The sequence below is a fragment of the Taudactylus pleione genome, unplaced genomic scaffold (genome assembly GCF_031769625.1).
Source record: "Taudactylus pleione unplaced genomic scaffold, aTauple2 ptg000066l, whole genome shotgun sequence".
NCBI classification, from domain to species: domain Eukaryota; kingdom Metazoa; phylum Chordata; class Amphibia; order Anura; family Myobatrachidae; genus Taudactylus; species Taudactylus pleione.
Genome location: NW_028284468.1, coordinates 16057520 through 16076661, shown reverse-complemented (window position 1 = coordinate 16076661; position 19142 = coordinate 16057520). Strand labels below are relative to the sequence as shown.

Here is a 19142-nt window from a genome sequence, read left to right as displayed (position 1 = left end):
CCGGCCTCTTATTTGGGAGAAGCTGTGTTGGATACTGGACTCCTTGCCTCGATCTGTGACCTCAGTAGTCGCCTGCTGGGTCCTTTTGGCTATGGTCCTGGAAGGTGAACACTGGTTCCAAGAAGGCACTCAAATCCTTACCCTTCTCTTGAGATGGGCTGTTCGGCGCAGAGTTAGGTATTGATGCTGCTACAGTAGCAACAATCTTGTCTGTCTTTCTGCCATCAGCAGCTGCCCCTAAGCCTAGGCTGTCATATTCTGTCCTTTTGCCCCCAGGGTAAGGCAAGAGGACTGTCCTTTCCTAGGCAGTATAGTTCGCACAAGACCACCAAGCCATGAGTCAAGCCATTTTGGTTGACCAGATATCCGGCTTCCAAGTTGGACAACAAACACTCTGCCTGATGAGGCGGGGATCTTCCTGGGGTGGGGGCACGACTCCTTCGATTTGCCGACTCTTGGCATCAAACCATAAGATGCCTGGATCCGAGAAATGGTCTCTCAGGGGTATGCTCTTGCCTTCCCAGCAATTTTTTTTTTTTTTTTTTGTACAGGTCCACCCCCATCAGACCCTATCAAGGCCTTGGCACTCCAGAAGGCTATTAACTCCCTGCTGAGTTCAAAATTGATACTTTTTTCCTTCAGCTCAGAGAGGAACTGGTTTTTATTCAACTTTTTGATTCAGAAGCTGAGTGATAAATTTGTGATTTGAGATTCAGAATAGGCTGATGAGACCCAGTGTGCCCAAGTTCTGCTTGGAAACTTTACGATCAATTGTCCTGGCATTAGAGCCTGGGGATTTTATGGTTTCTTTGGACATTCAGGATGCATACCTGCATGTACCTATTACTCCAATCCACCAGTGGCTCCTATGGTTTGCTGTTCTGCAGCAACATTACCAATTTCTGGCACTGCCCTTTGGTCTGTCAACAGCCCTTTGGGTCTTTACCAAAATAATGGTGGTGATGGCTGCACACCTCAGGCACCAGGGATTCTGAATCCAGCCATACCTAGATGATCTCTTAATCTTGGCACACTCACTAGTTGTGTTACAATGCCATCTCCAGCTGACCATGGACTGTCTGCAAATACCTAGCTGGATCATCAATTGGAAAAAGCCTCTCTATCTCTGACCCAGTGGATGATACACCTGGGGGCACTCCTAGATTCTCAAATACTGAGGATCTTTCTGCCAGCAGACAAGATTTTGTCACTACACTTGCGTGTGCGAAGCTTGCTCCACAATTGGAGGGTATCCATTCACTCAGCAATGCAGGTCCTGGGGTCCATGGTATCCACCTTCAATATGGTGGAATACACCCTATTCAACTCCAGGCCCCTTCAACTGATTCTCTCCCAGTGGAACGAACAGTATCATCTGATCCGGTGCCAGATGATACTCCTCTCTGGAGGCTGTTTTTCCTCCATGGTGGCTACAGACTTCCCATCTGGACAAGTCACCCCTTCTGGATTCCAGATTGGGAACTTCTCATGACTGATGCCAGCCTTTACCAAAGTTGTCCGCCGTCCCTGAAAGGTATGATGACAGATTACTGCAAAGTCTCCTGCCCATAAACATCCTGGAGCTTCGAGCAGTGTACAGAGCACCTGCTCAAGTGCAAGATCTTCTCCTGGGCAGGCCGGTCCAGATCCAGTCTGACCACTCAACTGTGGTAGCATACTTCAACCATCAGGAGGCACGCGAAGTCAGGCAGTCATGCGAGAAGTGGCAAACATCCTGGTCTGGGCCGAATGTCCTCTCCTGGCAATCTCTGCAGTGTTCAATCCCAGAGTCCTCAACTGGGAAATGGACTTCCTAAGCCATCAGGACATACACACCGGAGAGTGGGCTCTCCATCCAGATGTCTTTCAAATCCTGATGGACAAATGGGGCCTGCCAGACAGATCTCATGGCTTCACGTCACAACCACAAGGTCCCCAGGTACTGGTCCAGGACAAGAGACCCCCTCAGCCACCTTCATGGACACTCTGGCAGTGAGGTGGGACTTCACTCTTGCATACTGCTTACCTCCACTCTCTGAGGGTTCTTTGAAAGTTTAAGCAAGAAGGTGGCACAGTAATACGAATAGCCCCAGCCTGGCCCAGGTGACATTGGTTCACTGACCTTATGGAGTCTCTCCATAGACACTCCCTTTCCACTTCCTCTACAGCAGTACCTGTTGACACTGGGCCCTTGCCTGCACATGGACCTACTTCAGCTGTCTTTTGATGGCATGGCTCTTGAGTCATCCCTCTTAAAGGTGAAGTTTCTTTAGCTGTGTGGTCTAGACTATGCTCGGGGCATGTAAGCCTGCCTCGGCCTGCATCTATTACAGTTTGTCACACTTTCTTTCCATGGTGCTCCTCCAGAGGCTATGACACTACAGTGTATGCCCAATCCGTTATTTGAATCGTACCATTTGCTGTGCTGCACATTAGTTATGACTATTCCATGGCCAACACTGTTAAATACAGCATGCCACAATGCATTGTCCTTGTATGGTGGATCGCATAGTGTGTATGGCAATGCATCACTGGGTTGCACAGTGTGGTGTGTAACCAGCTTTAATGCTTGAGGATTGCTCCTCAGGCGTCTGTGTTGGTGGGTCCCCCACCTAACTATAACATTAGGAGAAAGTGATTTATTATACTTGGTACATCCTGAGGCGGGATACAGAAAAAAATAAGGGAAAAACAGGATGTTGTATACAATGTTCGACATCACTAAAACTGGCCAGCAAATACAGGTAGTTGCACAATCCTTAAGGGTTTTTTTTTTAAGAATTTATCGCCCATTGTGGCAATTTTGATATGCATATTGGAGTTTGCACTAACTTAAATTATTGACTTTAAGTATACTGTTACCGATTACCACAAGTATAGTCCCCTCCAGTGATGTGAGGTGAGGCAGAGCCTTTCCTGTCATACTTGGGTATACTCCAGTTTTTACTATAAAGATTCTAAGAAGAATTTAAAGAAAATATTATTATTAATTTTTTTTTTAATTCTAACTTTTATAGTCAAAACTCTGGAGTAAAGTGTATGGCTTATGAGGCCCTGCCTACCTTTACTGCACATCCATGATCAAAACTTCCAGCACTATATACAGTGCTGCACCTTTTGGATAATGCCCACATGAACCCTCAGGTATATATATGGTATCTGTAAATTTGGCTCTGGTACTAGCCAGTACCTCCCCAGCCTCTTGAGTACCTCATGTCACTGCTCACCTCTTTAAAGTGAATGTTTAAGAAAACTTGATCGGCACCAGTGAAGACTGCAAAGATATGGCTAAAGAAGCTACATCTGTCCTTACAAGTTTATTGGGACTTTACAACCAGCTAAGTAGTTTTCCATTTGAGTATGTTTAGAACTGGTTGGGTATGAAATCCCAGCTGTCTGGATGGCACTGGTCAGAAAACAGACAGTGGAATCCTGGCACCCATAGAAAGTAATGGTAAGGCACTAACCTCCCCCCTAACACCCCGATACTTACCATTGGGATACTTGTGCCAGGATCCCGACCTGTTGGGATTTCAGTGCCAGTATTCAGATCGTCTGCATCCTGCACACTGGGATGCCGACTACATCCTGTTTAGAAGTGGATGCAATCGGGAAACCGGCAGTCTTAATCCCGACAGCCGGCTTCCCGATTGCTTTATCCCGGCGAGGGTGAAATGCCCGGTGTCTAAATGTAGACGCCATTCATTTAACAGACGCCGGGAGACAGGCGCCCGGCATCCCGATCGAAGGGATGCCAGCTGCGGGGGGGGGGGGGAGGTTTAGGGTACCCGGGGGGACTTGGGGTTAGGCACCTCCCCCGGGAGAGTTAGGGTTAGGCTAGGGGGAGGGAGGGTTAGGCACCCCTCGGGGGGGGGGGGGGGGGGGGGACTTAGGTTTAGGCAGTGGGGAAGGGGGGGGTGGGGGTTAGGCAAGTAAGGAACTGTGTAAGGTCATCTAACTTTTATGCATATTTATTTATTTTTTAATAGGTTCCATTACTGTCCCTGGATGAAATAGTGCAAGGAATTAATTCTGGAAACCCAGACTTGGAAATGACCTGTACACAGGCTGCAAGGTGACCTAATGTAGAGGTTATCTATCAATCTCCCCTCCCCTTCAATTGAAAACAGTCTTTGTAAAATGCAGTGCATCGTATTACTTTTTGTGGTTTCTGTGTGATCATTAGTGTTAATACTAACCTCAGTTATTTCTGGAGACCTAGTGAACTGAGATTTTGTCCCACCAACATTGTAAGTGATTATCTGACCTCTTATATCCGTTCTTTTGCAGGAAAATGTTGTCAAGGGAGCGTAATCCTCCATTAAACGATATAATTGAGGCTGGGTTAATACCAAAACTTGTGGATTTCTTGAGCTACCATGATAACAGTACTTTACAGTTTGAAGCAGCCTGGGCACTTACAAATATAGCATCTGGCACTTCCGATCAAACTAAATCCGTGGTAGATGGAGGAGCTATTCCTGCCTTTATATCGCTGATAACCTCACCACACCTGCAAATCAGTGAGCAGGCGGTGTGGGCTCTGGGAAACATTGCTGGTAAGGAGCTATTCCTGCCTTTATCTCTGATAACCTCACCACACCTGCAAATCATTGAGCAGGCAGTGTGGGCTCTGGGAAACATTGCTGGTAGGACTTGTCTGGCCTTTTGACCGATCTGGTATTCAGGGGAATTGTCTTTTCAATTTTCCAGAAGTCTTGATGGATGTTTCAGTTCTGATGTAAGTATGTAGAATCAGCCATTTTCATGCCTAATAAATTAAAAGGGCTAATCCTGAAGAGTAATGAATAATTTCTAGGTAAATCCAATTCTTTTTGATTTACACTAATTAGTGTTTCCAAAACTGCCTTCAGCATGCTTGAGCACAGATGAGTAATCAAAATGACTGAGGTATGAAGTCACCTGCCCTTCAAGCATGAATATCCTAAAAACCTGGTCTGTTAGAACCTTTAAGGACAGCGTTTAGGGAAACACTGCGCTAGATTGTTTTACGTATGCAGCACCCTAGAGTTGGTGGGGAAATATGGTATTAAAGGGAATAATTATAAACCATTGTGGGACTTCTATAGTGAGGGGCATGGAGATTTGTGGAAGGGAATCCAGTGCAGTATTTACAAGTGTGACTGTGTAAAAAATGTTGTTTTGTACACCAGAACGGAAGGTTGCTGCCTTGTCTGCAATTCAAACAAGTACACTTACACTTTTATCATAGTACTGTAGGTGTAATGTTTAGAGCAGCCTATGGGAATGGGTAAGGAGAAAATTAAATACTGGTTAATGGACTAAAAGGGCATGCACTTAGGGAGTGATCTAGGAAGAAACTAATGTATATTCACCCAGGGTTGGTGCAGTGCAGCTAAGCATTGCAAGGGGTGCCAGGCTAGAGGCACAATTTTCGCTGCTTGCATTCTGAGAGCTTTTACAGCTGCACCTGTGACAGGCAGGCTGTTGTAACCGTGTCCATATGCAGGCCTGGCAGGGTAAAACTAAGGGGTGAACAGGGTGGCCAGACCTAAATTACATTTAAATTCCAGCAGATTGGCGGTCTGGACTACACATTAGCCAGATAACCGATATGCTTGAATTTAAATGTCATTTGTCCTCAGCCGCCTGGTCAGGAACGGATTTCATTGCTAGCAGAGCTAGTTTGTTCCCCTGCCTTGTCAAGTTGTTATAAGCAGTGCCAGTGATAGCATGTAAACCAGCAGTTGTCATTGCGTGCGACACACGTGTATTTACTGCGTGCACACCAGCGCTCTGGTGTGCTGTGCCTACAAAGAGTGGCAACGGAGGAGCTGCACAGCACCAGGAGGAGGACCCGCCGAACAGTGAGGCAATTGCCTGTCCCTGACTGAGGTGAGGAAGGTGCAAATTGTATAAAGTGGTACTCTTGTCATGTTTTGGGCATTAAGAAAATTTAAGACCTAGGAGACACTGGGGGAAAAAAACTATTTTGCGTGGCTGTAACTGTGTGCTTGATGGAGCAATTTGTTACTCCAATTGGTAGTGAGTGCCTACTTCTGCTATCATTTGCTTGCGATAAGTAATGGGAGCCTGTCAGTTGCACCCATTTGGCATATCAATTGAATTCCGGGTGACAGGCACCCATTAGTTATGGGCATCCAAAAACTATTAAATAGCCCCAATGAGTCTCAGTAAAGTGTAGGTAGATCTTCCATACATATCATGCTGTAGCTGCAATTGGGTAATGGTCGCCCTGTGTGTGTGTGTATGTGTGTGTATATTATATTATATTATATTCCTGAATGTATAGTTGCAATTGGATATCCAAGCTCTTAATTTCATCAGCTAGATAAAATTCCTGGCTTTTATTATCTTGTCAAATCAAGCATGTTTTATGCAGAAGCGAGGGAAAGTGTCATTTATTGGTTTGCTTTTTCAAGGTCAGGTTTGTTTCTACAGGTGATGGTCCGATGTACAGAGATGCACTGATCAATTGCAACGTGATCCCACCGCTACTATCCTTGGTGACTCCACAGACACCGGTATTTCACTTTTTTTTTTTTTTTTTTTTTTATGTGCTTTACACTTTCCACATAACAAAATAACCTTTATAGTGGATAACTGTTGTGATGTAATATTTGTCTACCATTCCATGCAATGAAGAGAGCATATTTTTTTTTTTATGGTTCTAGGAACCCATACTAACCATCTTTATACATGTACCATTTGGGTTTCAAATATACTGGTCATGAGATGGGAACTCATGTTTCTCATAAGGTTGAATTTTTTTCTTTTCCCTATTCTGCATAAATATATATAATATAATTTTTTTTTTTTTTCCCCCCAGTATTTGTACTTTTCCACAGTGTTTGTTTGGATTGCTGGAATCTATTGGCACTTTCATCTACTACTGTAGTAATGTTATCCTGTCTTTGTGTTGTGCCAGTCTCCATTTCCTACTATGCGGTATCTCACGATTGTCTACCTATGGTCTATTAATGCTGAGCGAATGGTAAAAGTGCATTCTGTTTTTTGTTTTTTTGTTTGTTTTTTTAGTGGTCCAGGCTATGTCCTCTCTAATGGTTAGCCAAGCCAGTGTAGGCTGGCCACACCCCTAAGTACGGACCCCTATTACTGGATTCCCCTGGTGGGCCCTTCATGCCCCAGTCCGACACTGCTCAAGACCAATATATTTGAAACACAAATGGTATATGTAAAAAGATGGCTAGTATGGTTAGTTTATTTTGTATAAAATGACCTGCAGACTGTGTATAAAAGGTGTATATAAAACATAAATGCATTCTATGTTTAGATTTGGGTCGCATTCCCAAGATATTTCATTATGGTATGCACATATTCCAAAATATGGAATATTCCGATATCCAAACTACCCCTGGTCCCAAGCATTTTGGATATGGGAGACTCTACCTGTTTAAAATGCATTCCATATAAATGATAAAAAATAATTGTGGAGCTAGCAAAGTTTCTCTAAAACACCTAGGATCCACAATTTTCAGATAAATCATTGCTATTCCATAGCATTCCTTCTGCACAAAGACTTAAATATGTCTGTCAGTCTAACATGAATCACACGGGACACTTCAATAGTGCATTAGGAATCTAAAATCCAGTATGCATGGTAAGTGGCACCATTTAGTGTGAATTCAGTTGAATGCATTGTGCTGCTGGGCATCGCGGTGATGTCATGCTATGCAAATATTGCAGTTATGCTAGTGCCAACTTCACAAGTTTAGCCTTGTGCCTCTATGGGGTGCAAACTAAAACTTGTATTTTTGGCCTCAATGGGTGACTGTAACCACCACGCACAATTCAATTCCCCTGTTTGACAGCACATTTAATCTGTGAACCTGATCCTCTTTTTGGATATGGTGACAGCTGGGACCAATAGGAGCCAAAGGAAGAGTAGTTAATAGTGACTTACCATGTACCTATGTGTCTCGTCACAGCAAGTCTTTGTGACCAAGCCACGTAAGGCAGGTGAACTATGTCAAGCTGTACTGAGCATTGAGCTTAAATTGTCAGCATGCTAGGTTTTTAGTACAGTCACATTATATGATGCAGTGATCTGTTAGTTAACCCATTGGGCACAACAGCACTATAGTGATTTAGCCCATATTTGTTTCTATTTAGTTACTACAGAACACTGTTTTTAGTTAGGATTCCAATCAGCGCATGGCATGTGAAACGCAAGCAGTGACTGCTGCAGAGTATTATGTAACTGTGCCATAACAGGGAGGCACAGAGTGCCATGTGCTGCCCCACCTCCAGACATATCGCACTGAGCGAGCAGGGCCACCAACATTGCGAAATACAGCAGTATAGAGTAAAACCTAAGGGGGTGCATGTGAAAGATGTCTAAGCTGTAATATTGATACACCTCTGATCTTATCAAGAAATCAATTAACTGTCCTAGACCAAAAGGAGAAGGCGGAAATGGAGAGTCCAGGTAGAAAATCATGGTTATGCCAGGCCGGGATTAGAGGGGAGGTAGTTGGGGCTATGGAGCAATACATCTGCACCACATTGATGGAAGCAAGCTTTAGGGGTCAGTTGGAGCACGGGGGATCAGAGGATTGTAGAGGGCAAGGATGTGGAGAGAACAGCTGACTGTCCACCCCTTTTTTGAAGTTGGAGACCCAAACAACCACAAGACCCCGGACCCAATCCTTGGCCTCTTACCAACCCAAACAAATGAGCTAGTCAGGCATTGAAGGGTGTGAGGAAAAAGTGGAGGGACATTAGCAGGCAAAGTCTGAGATGGGTAGAGAATCCTTATTAATTCAAAGGGAAAAAAAAACAAGAAAATGGTTTAACCCGGTGCACCTAATGTATCGGAGTAAACTATTTGCTTGCCTTTTTTCTTAGTGAATTGATAATTTTTAAGAATCAACAGTAGCACCTCCTATGAAAAGTTATTGATGATAAATACATTGAAAATATATTACCAAACATAAGTTTGGGTTAATATTTCTCTTGATAAAAAATTCAATTTTACATTTTTACCGTTGCGGGATCACAATTTGTTTGAGGGTAGAGAACCCTAGTGAGAACTAGCCGTTTGGCAGCCATAATAAGACCAGGCCAAGCAATAGTTTGTTCCAGGATTTAAGAGCTGTGGAGTATAGTTTGCTTTATAAAGAGGCTGTAGCACTAGTAACATAAATCCCTAAATATTTAATCCTGACTGGTTGTCAGCAGAAGTAAAAGTTGAGAACCAGGAGCTTTTTAATCAGCTGATGAAGGAAGAAGTCCAATATTTTCTCTGGGGTGATTTTAAAGCTGGAAAATGAGCCAAATTGGATGGTCTAGCTGATCTATGTTCGGAAGTGAGGTAAGCTATTTGATGAGCAAAAACCTCAGCATAAATGGCAACTTTATGCTCTTGGCGACCAACTCTAACACTGGAAATATCAGGGTTACGCTGTAGATCTGCCAGGGTTTCCATGATGAGAGCAAATATCAGTGGGTGGTGGGGGGGGGGCCTGGGGCCCGGGAACAAAAGCCAACTTTGTCAGGATTAATGACTGTATTCAGCCTGTTGGCCAAAAGCTTGATGGTTATCGTAGCTGCCCCAAAAGAGGGGCCCTCCCTAATGGCATTAAAGAAAGCAGTGGGTCTAGGAGAATGGACACCAGAGAATTTTTTGTAATATTGAGCGGATAAGTCATCCAGGCCAGCAACCAAGGTTGACTTAATAGGCTTGATGGTAGACTGGACTTCTTCCTCTGTAAACTGAGCATTAAGAACTTTAACAGTGGTTGGGGGGACGGCATGTAGCAAGATCAGACTCTGGGGGAGGGGGTTCAGTAATATATACAGGTCATGATGATAAAGATTTAAATTTGGCTTTAATGGCCCAGGGCTCAATACAGATGAGCCCCTGCAGTTTGAATGGAGGCAATGGCATTACAGGAGTGTTTCCCTAAATCATGTACAGTATTTTATTACAGGCACCAAACTAAGGTTGGAGATATCCAGTGCAGTAAATGTGCCTGCAAATGAGGCCAGGCCTCATGGAGATGAGAGTGTGGCCTCATTGCACACCCCAATTTTCATCAGTGACCAGGAGCCGGATGCTGTGGTGTTATCGTGCAGCTCCTGGCTTCTGTAATTTTGGTGTCACCAGGTGCAGTTCGCATCCCTGTGTGACGCCACTACATGCACTTCTAGTGCTGCAAACTAAAATGTGCCATTGCCAGCATTCCATTGGCACATCTTGGGCATCGCATGCAGTTCACCCCTAATTGAATGGACCACAGTGAATAAAACTGCACTTTGTATACTCATCACTTGTTAATGCTGTTTAAATGGACTTGTTAGGTATCTTATAACCAAACAATCCTATTTGATGCAAACCTCTTACCTGTTGCACAGGTGGAAGTGCATATCAAGGAATTGAGGCTCTGCCACCAACCTTATATTTTAATCTCTGAATATAGATTGGACTAGAGTGTAACCCACTGTTTTTATATCAAACCATTTAATATAATCTGTGTATTCAGATGTAAAATACTTTTAAGCTTTGATATTGATATCTAGAGCATGGCACCCTAATAGGTAAAAATATATAAAATAAACAGTTGCAACATTTTAATATATATAATGGGAGGTGCTACCTGTTGAGACTATTGTTGCAGACACAAAGAAAAGGTACAAGTGCATAACTCCAACATTGCTAATTATATAGAATACATTTTGCAATAGAGGTTTTAGCATAATCATGGCCAAGGATAAGGGCCTACTCACCGTGTCCAGGTAACCTTTTAGGGTAGGTCCCTCCATACTGGGGTTGAAATCTAGAGCACAGGACCCCCCCAAACCAGCCCAGCTGAGCCACCCCAGGGCATCACTATAATGAGATAAAGTGAGGTGTAGAAAAGTTAGACCTACTGCTGCATATATTAGTAGTAAGGTGAATAATAATTTGAAATTACATACAGATGGCTTTGGATAGGTGAAGTAATTAAGACTATGCTATGGGAAGAGATTCTTTCAGCGCTCCATGTGACAGGCTTTCTCAGCAGAAAGACTAATCTCCCAGGAGAACTGAATGCACAGATGTTTCTGGCCCTAGTGAAAGGTTTGGTTCGCCAGATACCTAATGGTGGCAGACCTATATACAAAACTATTCCCCACCCTCCCAAGGAATGGTCTTACTGGGTCACAGGGCGTAGATGCTCTCACTAAGACTGCACTTCCATCTAGGTTGTGTTCCATCCATTTCCCCTTATAAGTCTTACTTTGGAGAAAATCTGGGACGAACAAGTGGAAGTGGTAGCAATACTGGCCTAGAAGAGCTTTTTTTTTTTTTTTTTTTTTCCCCCCCCCCCCAAACCACTCTGAGTGATTTGTAGGCCCTGACATATCATATTACCACTTATCCTGCGTATACCCCTTATAATCAATCAAAAGCTGTTACCATCTTCACATCAGAAATTCAGCTGATCATCCAATCCAAATTGTAGACCTCTGTTTTCAAAGACCTACAGTAAATCCTGTAGGCAAGGGTTTGTTTTAAAATACTTGAAATTATATCTGATTATAAATAAACATCCCTCCATGATAAAAGTATGTAGCCTTCAGGGTTCCAAACATCTTGTCTCTACTGTTAATGGCATGGATATATTGGTTTTTGATATAGCATAACTGCATGACAGGGTTTTGAACTGATATAGTCATAGGTCACTAGTTTAGAACTAGTCCTTGATACCAATTGTCTTTCATGTGACTGTTACATTTTTCTGTAGGTAATGAGTGGGGCAGGGGGCTGTGTACAGTGAGTTTTCTCTGTAATTAACATATTTACAGTTGAGGTAATGTTTGATATAAATTGTCTGGAGTGTAGTTTTTAAATGTTCTTAAAGTGATAAAATAAAACTGACTGATGGTGAAATGGTAGGACACCATACAGTTTGCCACCCTCACTGCATTGAGAACTGTACCTTTCTGTACTCCTGGTAACTGTTCCACACAAGCTATAATCTGACTTCCTGTATCACGGCAAGCCTTCAATTTTAGCAATTTAACTTGTAACTTTTTTTTTTTCTTATTTACTAAAGTTTTGCATACTAAACTCATGAATACAAATTCTCCAATTATCATGCAGTTTTACATATGCTAAAGACCAGGTTAGCAGAGTGGTTCAATATCCCATAATCTAGTTCTAGTGATCTGGTAACTGGTATCTCTGTACTAGTCTGACCCAGCTTATGTGTTGTGGGTTTTTTTTTTAATGTTGCCCATGTACTATGGTTTCTAAATATGTAGTTTAATGCACATGTCCACAATTCTATGGCATTTTAATTACTACCTGAGTTTCTTTGCAATTATGTAAGTTTATTCCCATTATACACTTGGCTATTTTGTTTCTTTTCTTTTATACCTTAGATTGGTTTTCTCAGGAACATTACATGGACCCTATCTAACTTATGTCGAAATAAAAACCCATACCCCCCAATGACTGCTATTCTTCACATCCTGCCAGTACTGATGCAACTCCTGCACCATGAGGACAAGGACATCTTATCTGATACGTGTTGGGCTATGTCCTACCTCACAGATGGAGCCAATGATAGAATTGATGTGGTGGTGAAAACTGGGGCTGTTGACAGACTTGTACATTTAATGTCCAGTGATGAACCTGGCATTTTGGTGAGTGAGCCTAAAGTTAAGGTTTCTACAAAGGCTAAAGTAATGGTTTGTTGTGTTATATCCACAATTAATAGCTGTGAAGATAAAGGTGGTTAGAAACTAACCACTGTATAAGTGTGTATACCTGTAGATTTAGGATGTGCAAAGGGTACGCATAGACTGATGGTGAACTTGGTCAATTTCAAAGGAACATTTCTGTCCTACACGCATGAGAATGCCGTCCCTAGAGGCCTAGGCTAATAGTCTGCACATGTTGACAGTGTAGGCCCCCCCCCCCGAACCTTACAGGTAGGAGCTGCCGCTGCTCCCCTCCCTATCATGTTGGCTTGGCAAACTGCCACTTTAGCTTTAGGTTGATGCACAAGCTCATTTAGTATCAATCTAGTAAAACATGAGCTATATCCGTGTTTAACTACCTAACTGGCAAATGTTGGACAGTTTTTTTTAAGAGCTAATATCTCTGTGCCAGGACTTCAGGGAGGATAGTCTAATGGTAGTACCATAAGAACTCACGCATGCAGTTGGCTGAGTGTTGCCTGGCATTATTGTGCAGCAATTCAATGCCTGTTTGCAACAATCCAGGTAGTTTTCGACAAATTGACCTCCGCAACCGGCTCAGTGTCACAATAGTGAAGAGCGTTCACTGTGCTTCTTGATTTTCTCATCAAGCGAGATAATCTCCTCGTGGTTCCAAAACATGGTTGCCTTGATCATCATCTTTGCTGATGAAGTTGTTAAATTTCTTAGAAGGTTGGACAGATGTGTTTTTTCATATCATGGATGCTTGCTTAGTTTGTCACATGATGCACCCACGTTTCATCCCCTGTAACTGTGCTGCAGGATCTGCACTCCCTTCTCCATAGTAGTGTCAAGTACACGAGCGACAATCCCATCCTATTGGTTTTGTGAACTTCTGTGAGTTACTTCAATACACAGCGTGAGTTTTTTATTTTTTAACTTACCCAAGTTGCTCATAAATTATGTTCACAGTACCCATGAAGATGTTAAGTTAGTCATCAATATCGCTATCTCAAATGAGTCTTTCCTCCTGAATGGGACCGTCCATGCAGCACAAATTGTTCTGTTGTCAGCTGTTGATAGACCATGTTTCTGCGAGCAGTACCATCTTACAACTGGTAGTATGACCTGAGGCATGGCCTAATGGCTGTGAGGGGAAGCATTGGTCTCCCTGGTCTGGCCTGGTGGGAAATTTTACTGAAATAGAGAACATTTCACACGTGCGAGTTCTTTGTACTTTGCTTATTGGAACACACTTGTATAGAATAGTGGGGTAATAGAAAGAATTGTACAATAGTATATAATCAGTCTTAAATTTTTATTTTTTCAAACCCTCTCAGACACCAGCCCTTCGTACTATTGGGAACATAGTCACAGGGACAGACAAACAGACCCAAGTAGCCATTGATGCTGGGGTCCTGTCTATCCTTCCACAGCTCTTGCGGCATCACAAGCCAAGTGTGCAGAGGGAAGCAGCATGGGCTCTTAGTAACATTGCAGCAGGACCAGCTCCACAGATTCAACAGCTAATCACCTGTGGCCTCCTTCCTCCACTTGTGGATCTTCTCAAGAAGGTAAATAGTCCAGAAGGCTTGCCTGCATGGTCTGACTGCTTCTTTGTACAATTACCTGGTTAGTCATACCTTTATTCAGTGTGTGTGTGTGGGGGTTGCACTCCTTTCTTGATTTTATATTTTATTGACATTACCAGCTCTTGTTTCTCCAGAATATAAATTTGTGTATCTGGGAGGTTCCTGCGTGATTGCAACCATGGCCCAGCTACACAATGTTGAAATTACCGGCGTTCTGCAGCATGGGTGGGGCGACGATGACTCGAATTGTGGCATCTGCTCTCCCATCCATCTGCTTGTATAAGTGGGCAGCTGTAGGGGGAAGTGGACCCCCCCCTCTATTAAAGTCCACAGATCTTTTAATGGATTTTCTTAGTGTGGTTTTATTTTTATGTTTTTTAGGGTGACTTTAAGGCTCAGAAGGAAGCTGTATGGGCAGTGACAAACTACACAAGTGGAGGCACTGTAGAGCAAGTAGTACAATTGGTGCATTGTGGAGTGCTGGAACCACTACTCAACCTACTTATTGTTAAGGACAGTAAGACCATTTTGGTCATCCTAGATGCGATTACAAATATATTCCTGGTAAGTTTGCCAAGATTTAAACAGCATATTTTCAAAACTCTTGATTACAATGGTCTTTTACACTTTTAGTACTTAAAGAGTTGGTTGCTATTAAATCCAAACACAGTACCACATTCATACTTATTAATATTTGGCACACTTCCGATTTAGGTTATTCAGTATGAATTATTTGATTTTAAAGCGGTCATTCACTCTTGGGAACCTCCCGCTACAATTTCTCATTTCATTGCTCTGATACAACACCGTATTCGTTAGAAACATTAGTAACTGTATCTATCATAACTGGCTGTATCTAATTGTAATGTTACAAGCAGAGTTTGTATAAAGAACTTCATCTTGCCGCCTTAGATTTTTTTTTTTTTTTTTTTTTTAATCTATCAACCTCTATCTGTTGCAGGCTGCTGAGAAGCTGGGTGAATTGGACAAACTCTGCCTAGTAGTTGAGGAGCTGGGGGGCTTAGAGAAGATAGAGGCTCTCCAGACTCATGACAATCATATGGTTTATCATGCTGCTTTGGCTCTGATAGAGAAATACTTCTCAGGCGAGGTATGGAATGGTCTGTTTTTTTTTTTTTTTGTTTGTTTTTTTATCTTTTAGTGGATTTCTATACAATTTTCAGTTGGTTTCTTTAAAATTGTGTATTCAAGATAAATGCTTGACTGTTTATGGTATCTTCCTATTTTGGTTACTGAAAGAACTTTAAAAGTGGAGTAACAAGATCACTATTCAGACATTATCTGAGTGTAGAGGTAAAAAAAAAATGTATTTACTTAAAGCGGTACTATCGTGAACAATTCGCCGTACCTAGGGCATTCCCCAAAGCCCCAGTTACAGCTCTGTGCAGAGGTTTCTCCACTAAATGCCTCACCAGGAGAATGTGAGCACGAGGTGCAATCGCCCTACAATTTCACAGATGTGGATTCTGATTGGTCCTGCTGCGCACAGTTAAAGTCCCACACTCCAGCCATTTAATGGGTGTGCAGAAATAACTCCCAGAATGACTTGGGAGTGCAGCTATTTAATATTGTGTTCCACTTTAGTGTGTTCTAACTGTTAGTTTTTAGTCATCACATAACACAACTTCCAAAAAGGGTACAAAGTGTTAGGGATCATTGTTTTTGCCATGTTAAACACCATCTAAAATCAACAGGTCGCTACCAGTTGATGGGTGAAAAAACTGGTAGTGATTTTGTTCAGAGAAGCCTGGTGGTCTCCTATATATCTATTGGACTATTTTGGACCACTTATGATCCACGGTATGATTGCCTACCATTATCACTAGCTCTACAATCGCCCAATCGGGTAAACATGACACTTAAAATGTGTGGCAAGATATATTCCTAGTCTGCTTCCATAGGATGTAGCTTTGTTATAACCAAGCAATAAACATTTGGATGTATGTTGATGTGGTGTACCTAATGAATGCACATATGTGCTGTATAATAACTGGCTAGCATTTCTGACAATTCTTTTTATATAAAACAAGATTTTTCTTCTTTTCCAACTTCTTGAACAACTGGAAATAAAATGCTGGTAGTATGTCCTGCCCCACACCCTTTAACTATTCTGATGCATGTATTCTACAGTTGCATGGTAAATGTCAGTGTACTGTACTGAGTGACTAGGGTGCTTGTGTAACCATTGACTCCTTTAATATCTTATGCTTGCTGCTATTCTGGTAACAGCTGCTCCTTCCTGTGCTGTGGTGGCAGTATCAGGAGTAATAAGGTATAAGCAGAGCTGCTGATAAATGGGACATTGGGTCATCTAGTATTCTCTTCTGTAATCAGAAAAGGAGGATGATCTATTTCTAGATCATGCGTCAGTAATGTGCAGGGGTTTTTTTTTTTTTTTCAGTTTCTGGAAAGGAGTTTATATAAAAGTTAATAACCCTACTGAGGAACAGCATGACCACATGCACATAGGGAATTGATCGGATTTATTCTGTGTATACATACTGTGTTTTCTCCTAAATACATAAAGCCCCAGAAAACACTGAATTCAAACCCCCATGAGCTGTGATGGTTGATATGCAGAATGGCTTATCTGTTTTGTAGTGGAAACACCATTATTCAGACCCTTTTTTAAAAATCTTAATCTGATTATTTTGCTTTTGTGTTTGGTTTCTCCTTAGGAGCTGGATGAAATGGCTGAATTTGAGCCAGAAGCTACAAAGGAAGGTTACACATTTCAAGCTCCCAATGTGCAGAAAGAGGCTTTCGATTTCTGATTGTTTACAGCATGGTTAATAGAAGGAAATATGGTTAAAATAATAATACAACCTTTGTAAGGCACTTGAAGTTGACCCTAGTCATTAATAACTCAATAAAGCAACACTTCAAGAATTTGTCTTGGAACATACAATGTTGGTTTGTTTTAATTATTTTAAGCTTTTTAGAACTCATTGCCTCTTGGCAATACTCAGAGGGCTCTGTCCTTCGTGTGGAGCCAGCAGTGCAATGCATTCACAACAAGACCCCTGGATGTGCCTGTTTTTTAATTGATGAAGGTACTTGAAATACTTATCTTGAAAATTCAAATATTTCTAAAATACTACACCAGAGCGCCTTTTATCACCTCCTTTTTTAGATACTCTACTACTATTTGAGACGATACAGCAACAGTCTCTCAGGAGCAAATTGGCGGCCACCTGTCACACGGGGAGTGTATTTTTGGAAGAATTCATTTTAAAAGACTTAAACACAGATAATTCTTGGTGTAGCACTATTAACAGTACCCTTGAGATAGAGCTAGATAGATATAGATATATATCTCCTCACAATGCAGAGGAACTTCGTCTAACAAAGCCATGGGTGCTGCGTCGTGGCATTCTGTATACAAATTCAGGCTCATTTGTACACTGATAACAGTGTTGCATATCAAATTTCACTGCAGGATCGTTAAGGGGTTGTTTGGTAAGCTCTCTAGTACCATGGTTTACTAAACTGCATATTTTCCTGATCTCCTCACATTATCACAAGTGAAATAATTAGCTCCACCTGTGTATCTTTTCAAATGTTAAATCATTTTCCACACCACCTAGCAGGTGCACAGGTGTATTCATTACTCACTGTTGGTAGCTCTCGAGGACCGAGGTTGGCTACCCCTGGTATGTAGTTTATAAGTAGAATGGAAGATGTTGGTAGTATGTTTTATAGTAGGTAGGGTGTAAGTAAGAATTATGTAGGTAGTATGTAAGTTGTATAACATATATGTAGGTAATATGTAATTGTATGTAGGTTGGATGTAACAGTTTGTAGGTACAGATGTAGCACACAGGTAAGATGTGGACACAAGTAGTGGTAAACAACCCATGAGCACTGTGTGACTCTGTAGCACCAAGGGTCTTTGATGGGACTCTCAAGCAGCTTCTGCGAGTGGCTGTGACACTAATGTAGCATTTGCATGCAGATACACCCGCAGTCACACACAACATAGGCATGCCGCATATCTTTATAATAGAAGCTGCTTGTGCATTCTATTTGCATCACTTTGAGCATATTTTAGTGTTCCTTTTTAAGCTTCAAATGAGTCTTATTCGCAGTGATAGTTGTGCTACATCGCGAGTAGAAGGGCTGTATAGCGCTCAAGAAAGTAAGATGTATGTAAACTTCTGTAGGTATGAAATATGGAGGAATATTGTGGGTAGTAAGTATGTATGAAGCATGATGTATGCAGTTAAAGTTCAAAGAAGGTAATAAGTACTATGGTGTGTGTGTGTGTTTGTTAATAAAATCTATATATATTATAAAAAAAATTGTATTTATTGCATGTAAATAATATGAAGTATTTCAGTAGTATTAAGTAAATGGTATAGATGTTGTATAATTGGTATGTAAGTATTATGTAGTGTATAAATAGGCACATGTACACAACCACTACCTACCACATACATACTAAGACTATGGGTGCAACTGCTATGGGGCCCAGAGCGGAGGCCCCCAAATCTTCCTTGTCAAAGTTGCATGTGGTTTTATATAATTTTTTCATCCTTGGGTGGTACATATGGGCCTTTACAAACACTTGCTATGGGGTCTTTAAATAGTTATGCCCCTACTTGTGTAGTATGTCAGCCGGCGCACCTGAGAACCTGGCAATCGCTAATATCTTTGACACCATGACAGAGGCAAGTGTAGTGGAATTTCCCTTTTTGCCGACACAATGATCACACTTTATATTATTGTAGCTCAAGTGATACAATGTACAGAGTTGCAGCATTACATTTTAAAGTTGCAATCTGTGTACTTTCCCAGGCTCAAATCCATTCAAGACATTGTTAGTTTTCATTGTATCAAGAAGCTTGAAACACT

General features: G+C 41.9%; 1 protein-coding gene across 4 annotated transcripts in view; it reads left to right on the top strand.

Moving 5' to 3' along the window:
* KPNA7 (karyopherin subunit alpha 7) overlaps positions 1 to 18068 on the top strand; it is a 72274-nt gene extending 54206 nt beyond the window's left edge. For all 4 annotated transcript variants that reach the window (XM_088466685.1, XM_088466683.1, XM_088466682.1 and 1 more), the window contains exons 4-11: positions 3990 to 4075; positions 4291 to 4559; positions 6445 to 6527; positions 12394 to 12657; positions 14016 to 14249; positions 14649 to 14831; positions 15229 to 15378; positions 16967 to 18068. In XM_088466685.1, coding sequence (XP_088322811.1) covers positions 3990 to 4075; positions 4291 to 4559; positions 6445 to 6527; positions 12394 to 12657; positions 14016 to 14249; positions 14649 to 14831; positions 15229 to 15378; positions 16967 to 17062 — 1365 coding nt within the window. In that variant the 3' untranslated portion in view covers positions 17063 to 18068. The remainder of the gene's footprint in view (positions 1 to 3989; positions 4076 to 4290; positions 4560 to 6444; positions 6528 to 12393; positions 12658 to 14015; positions 14250 to 14648; positions 14832 to 15228; positions 15379 to 16966) is intronic.
* Positions 18069 to 19142: the final 1074 nt, after the last annotated feature.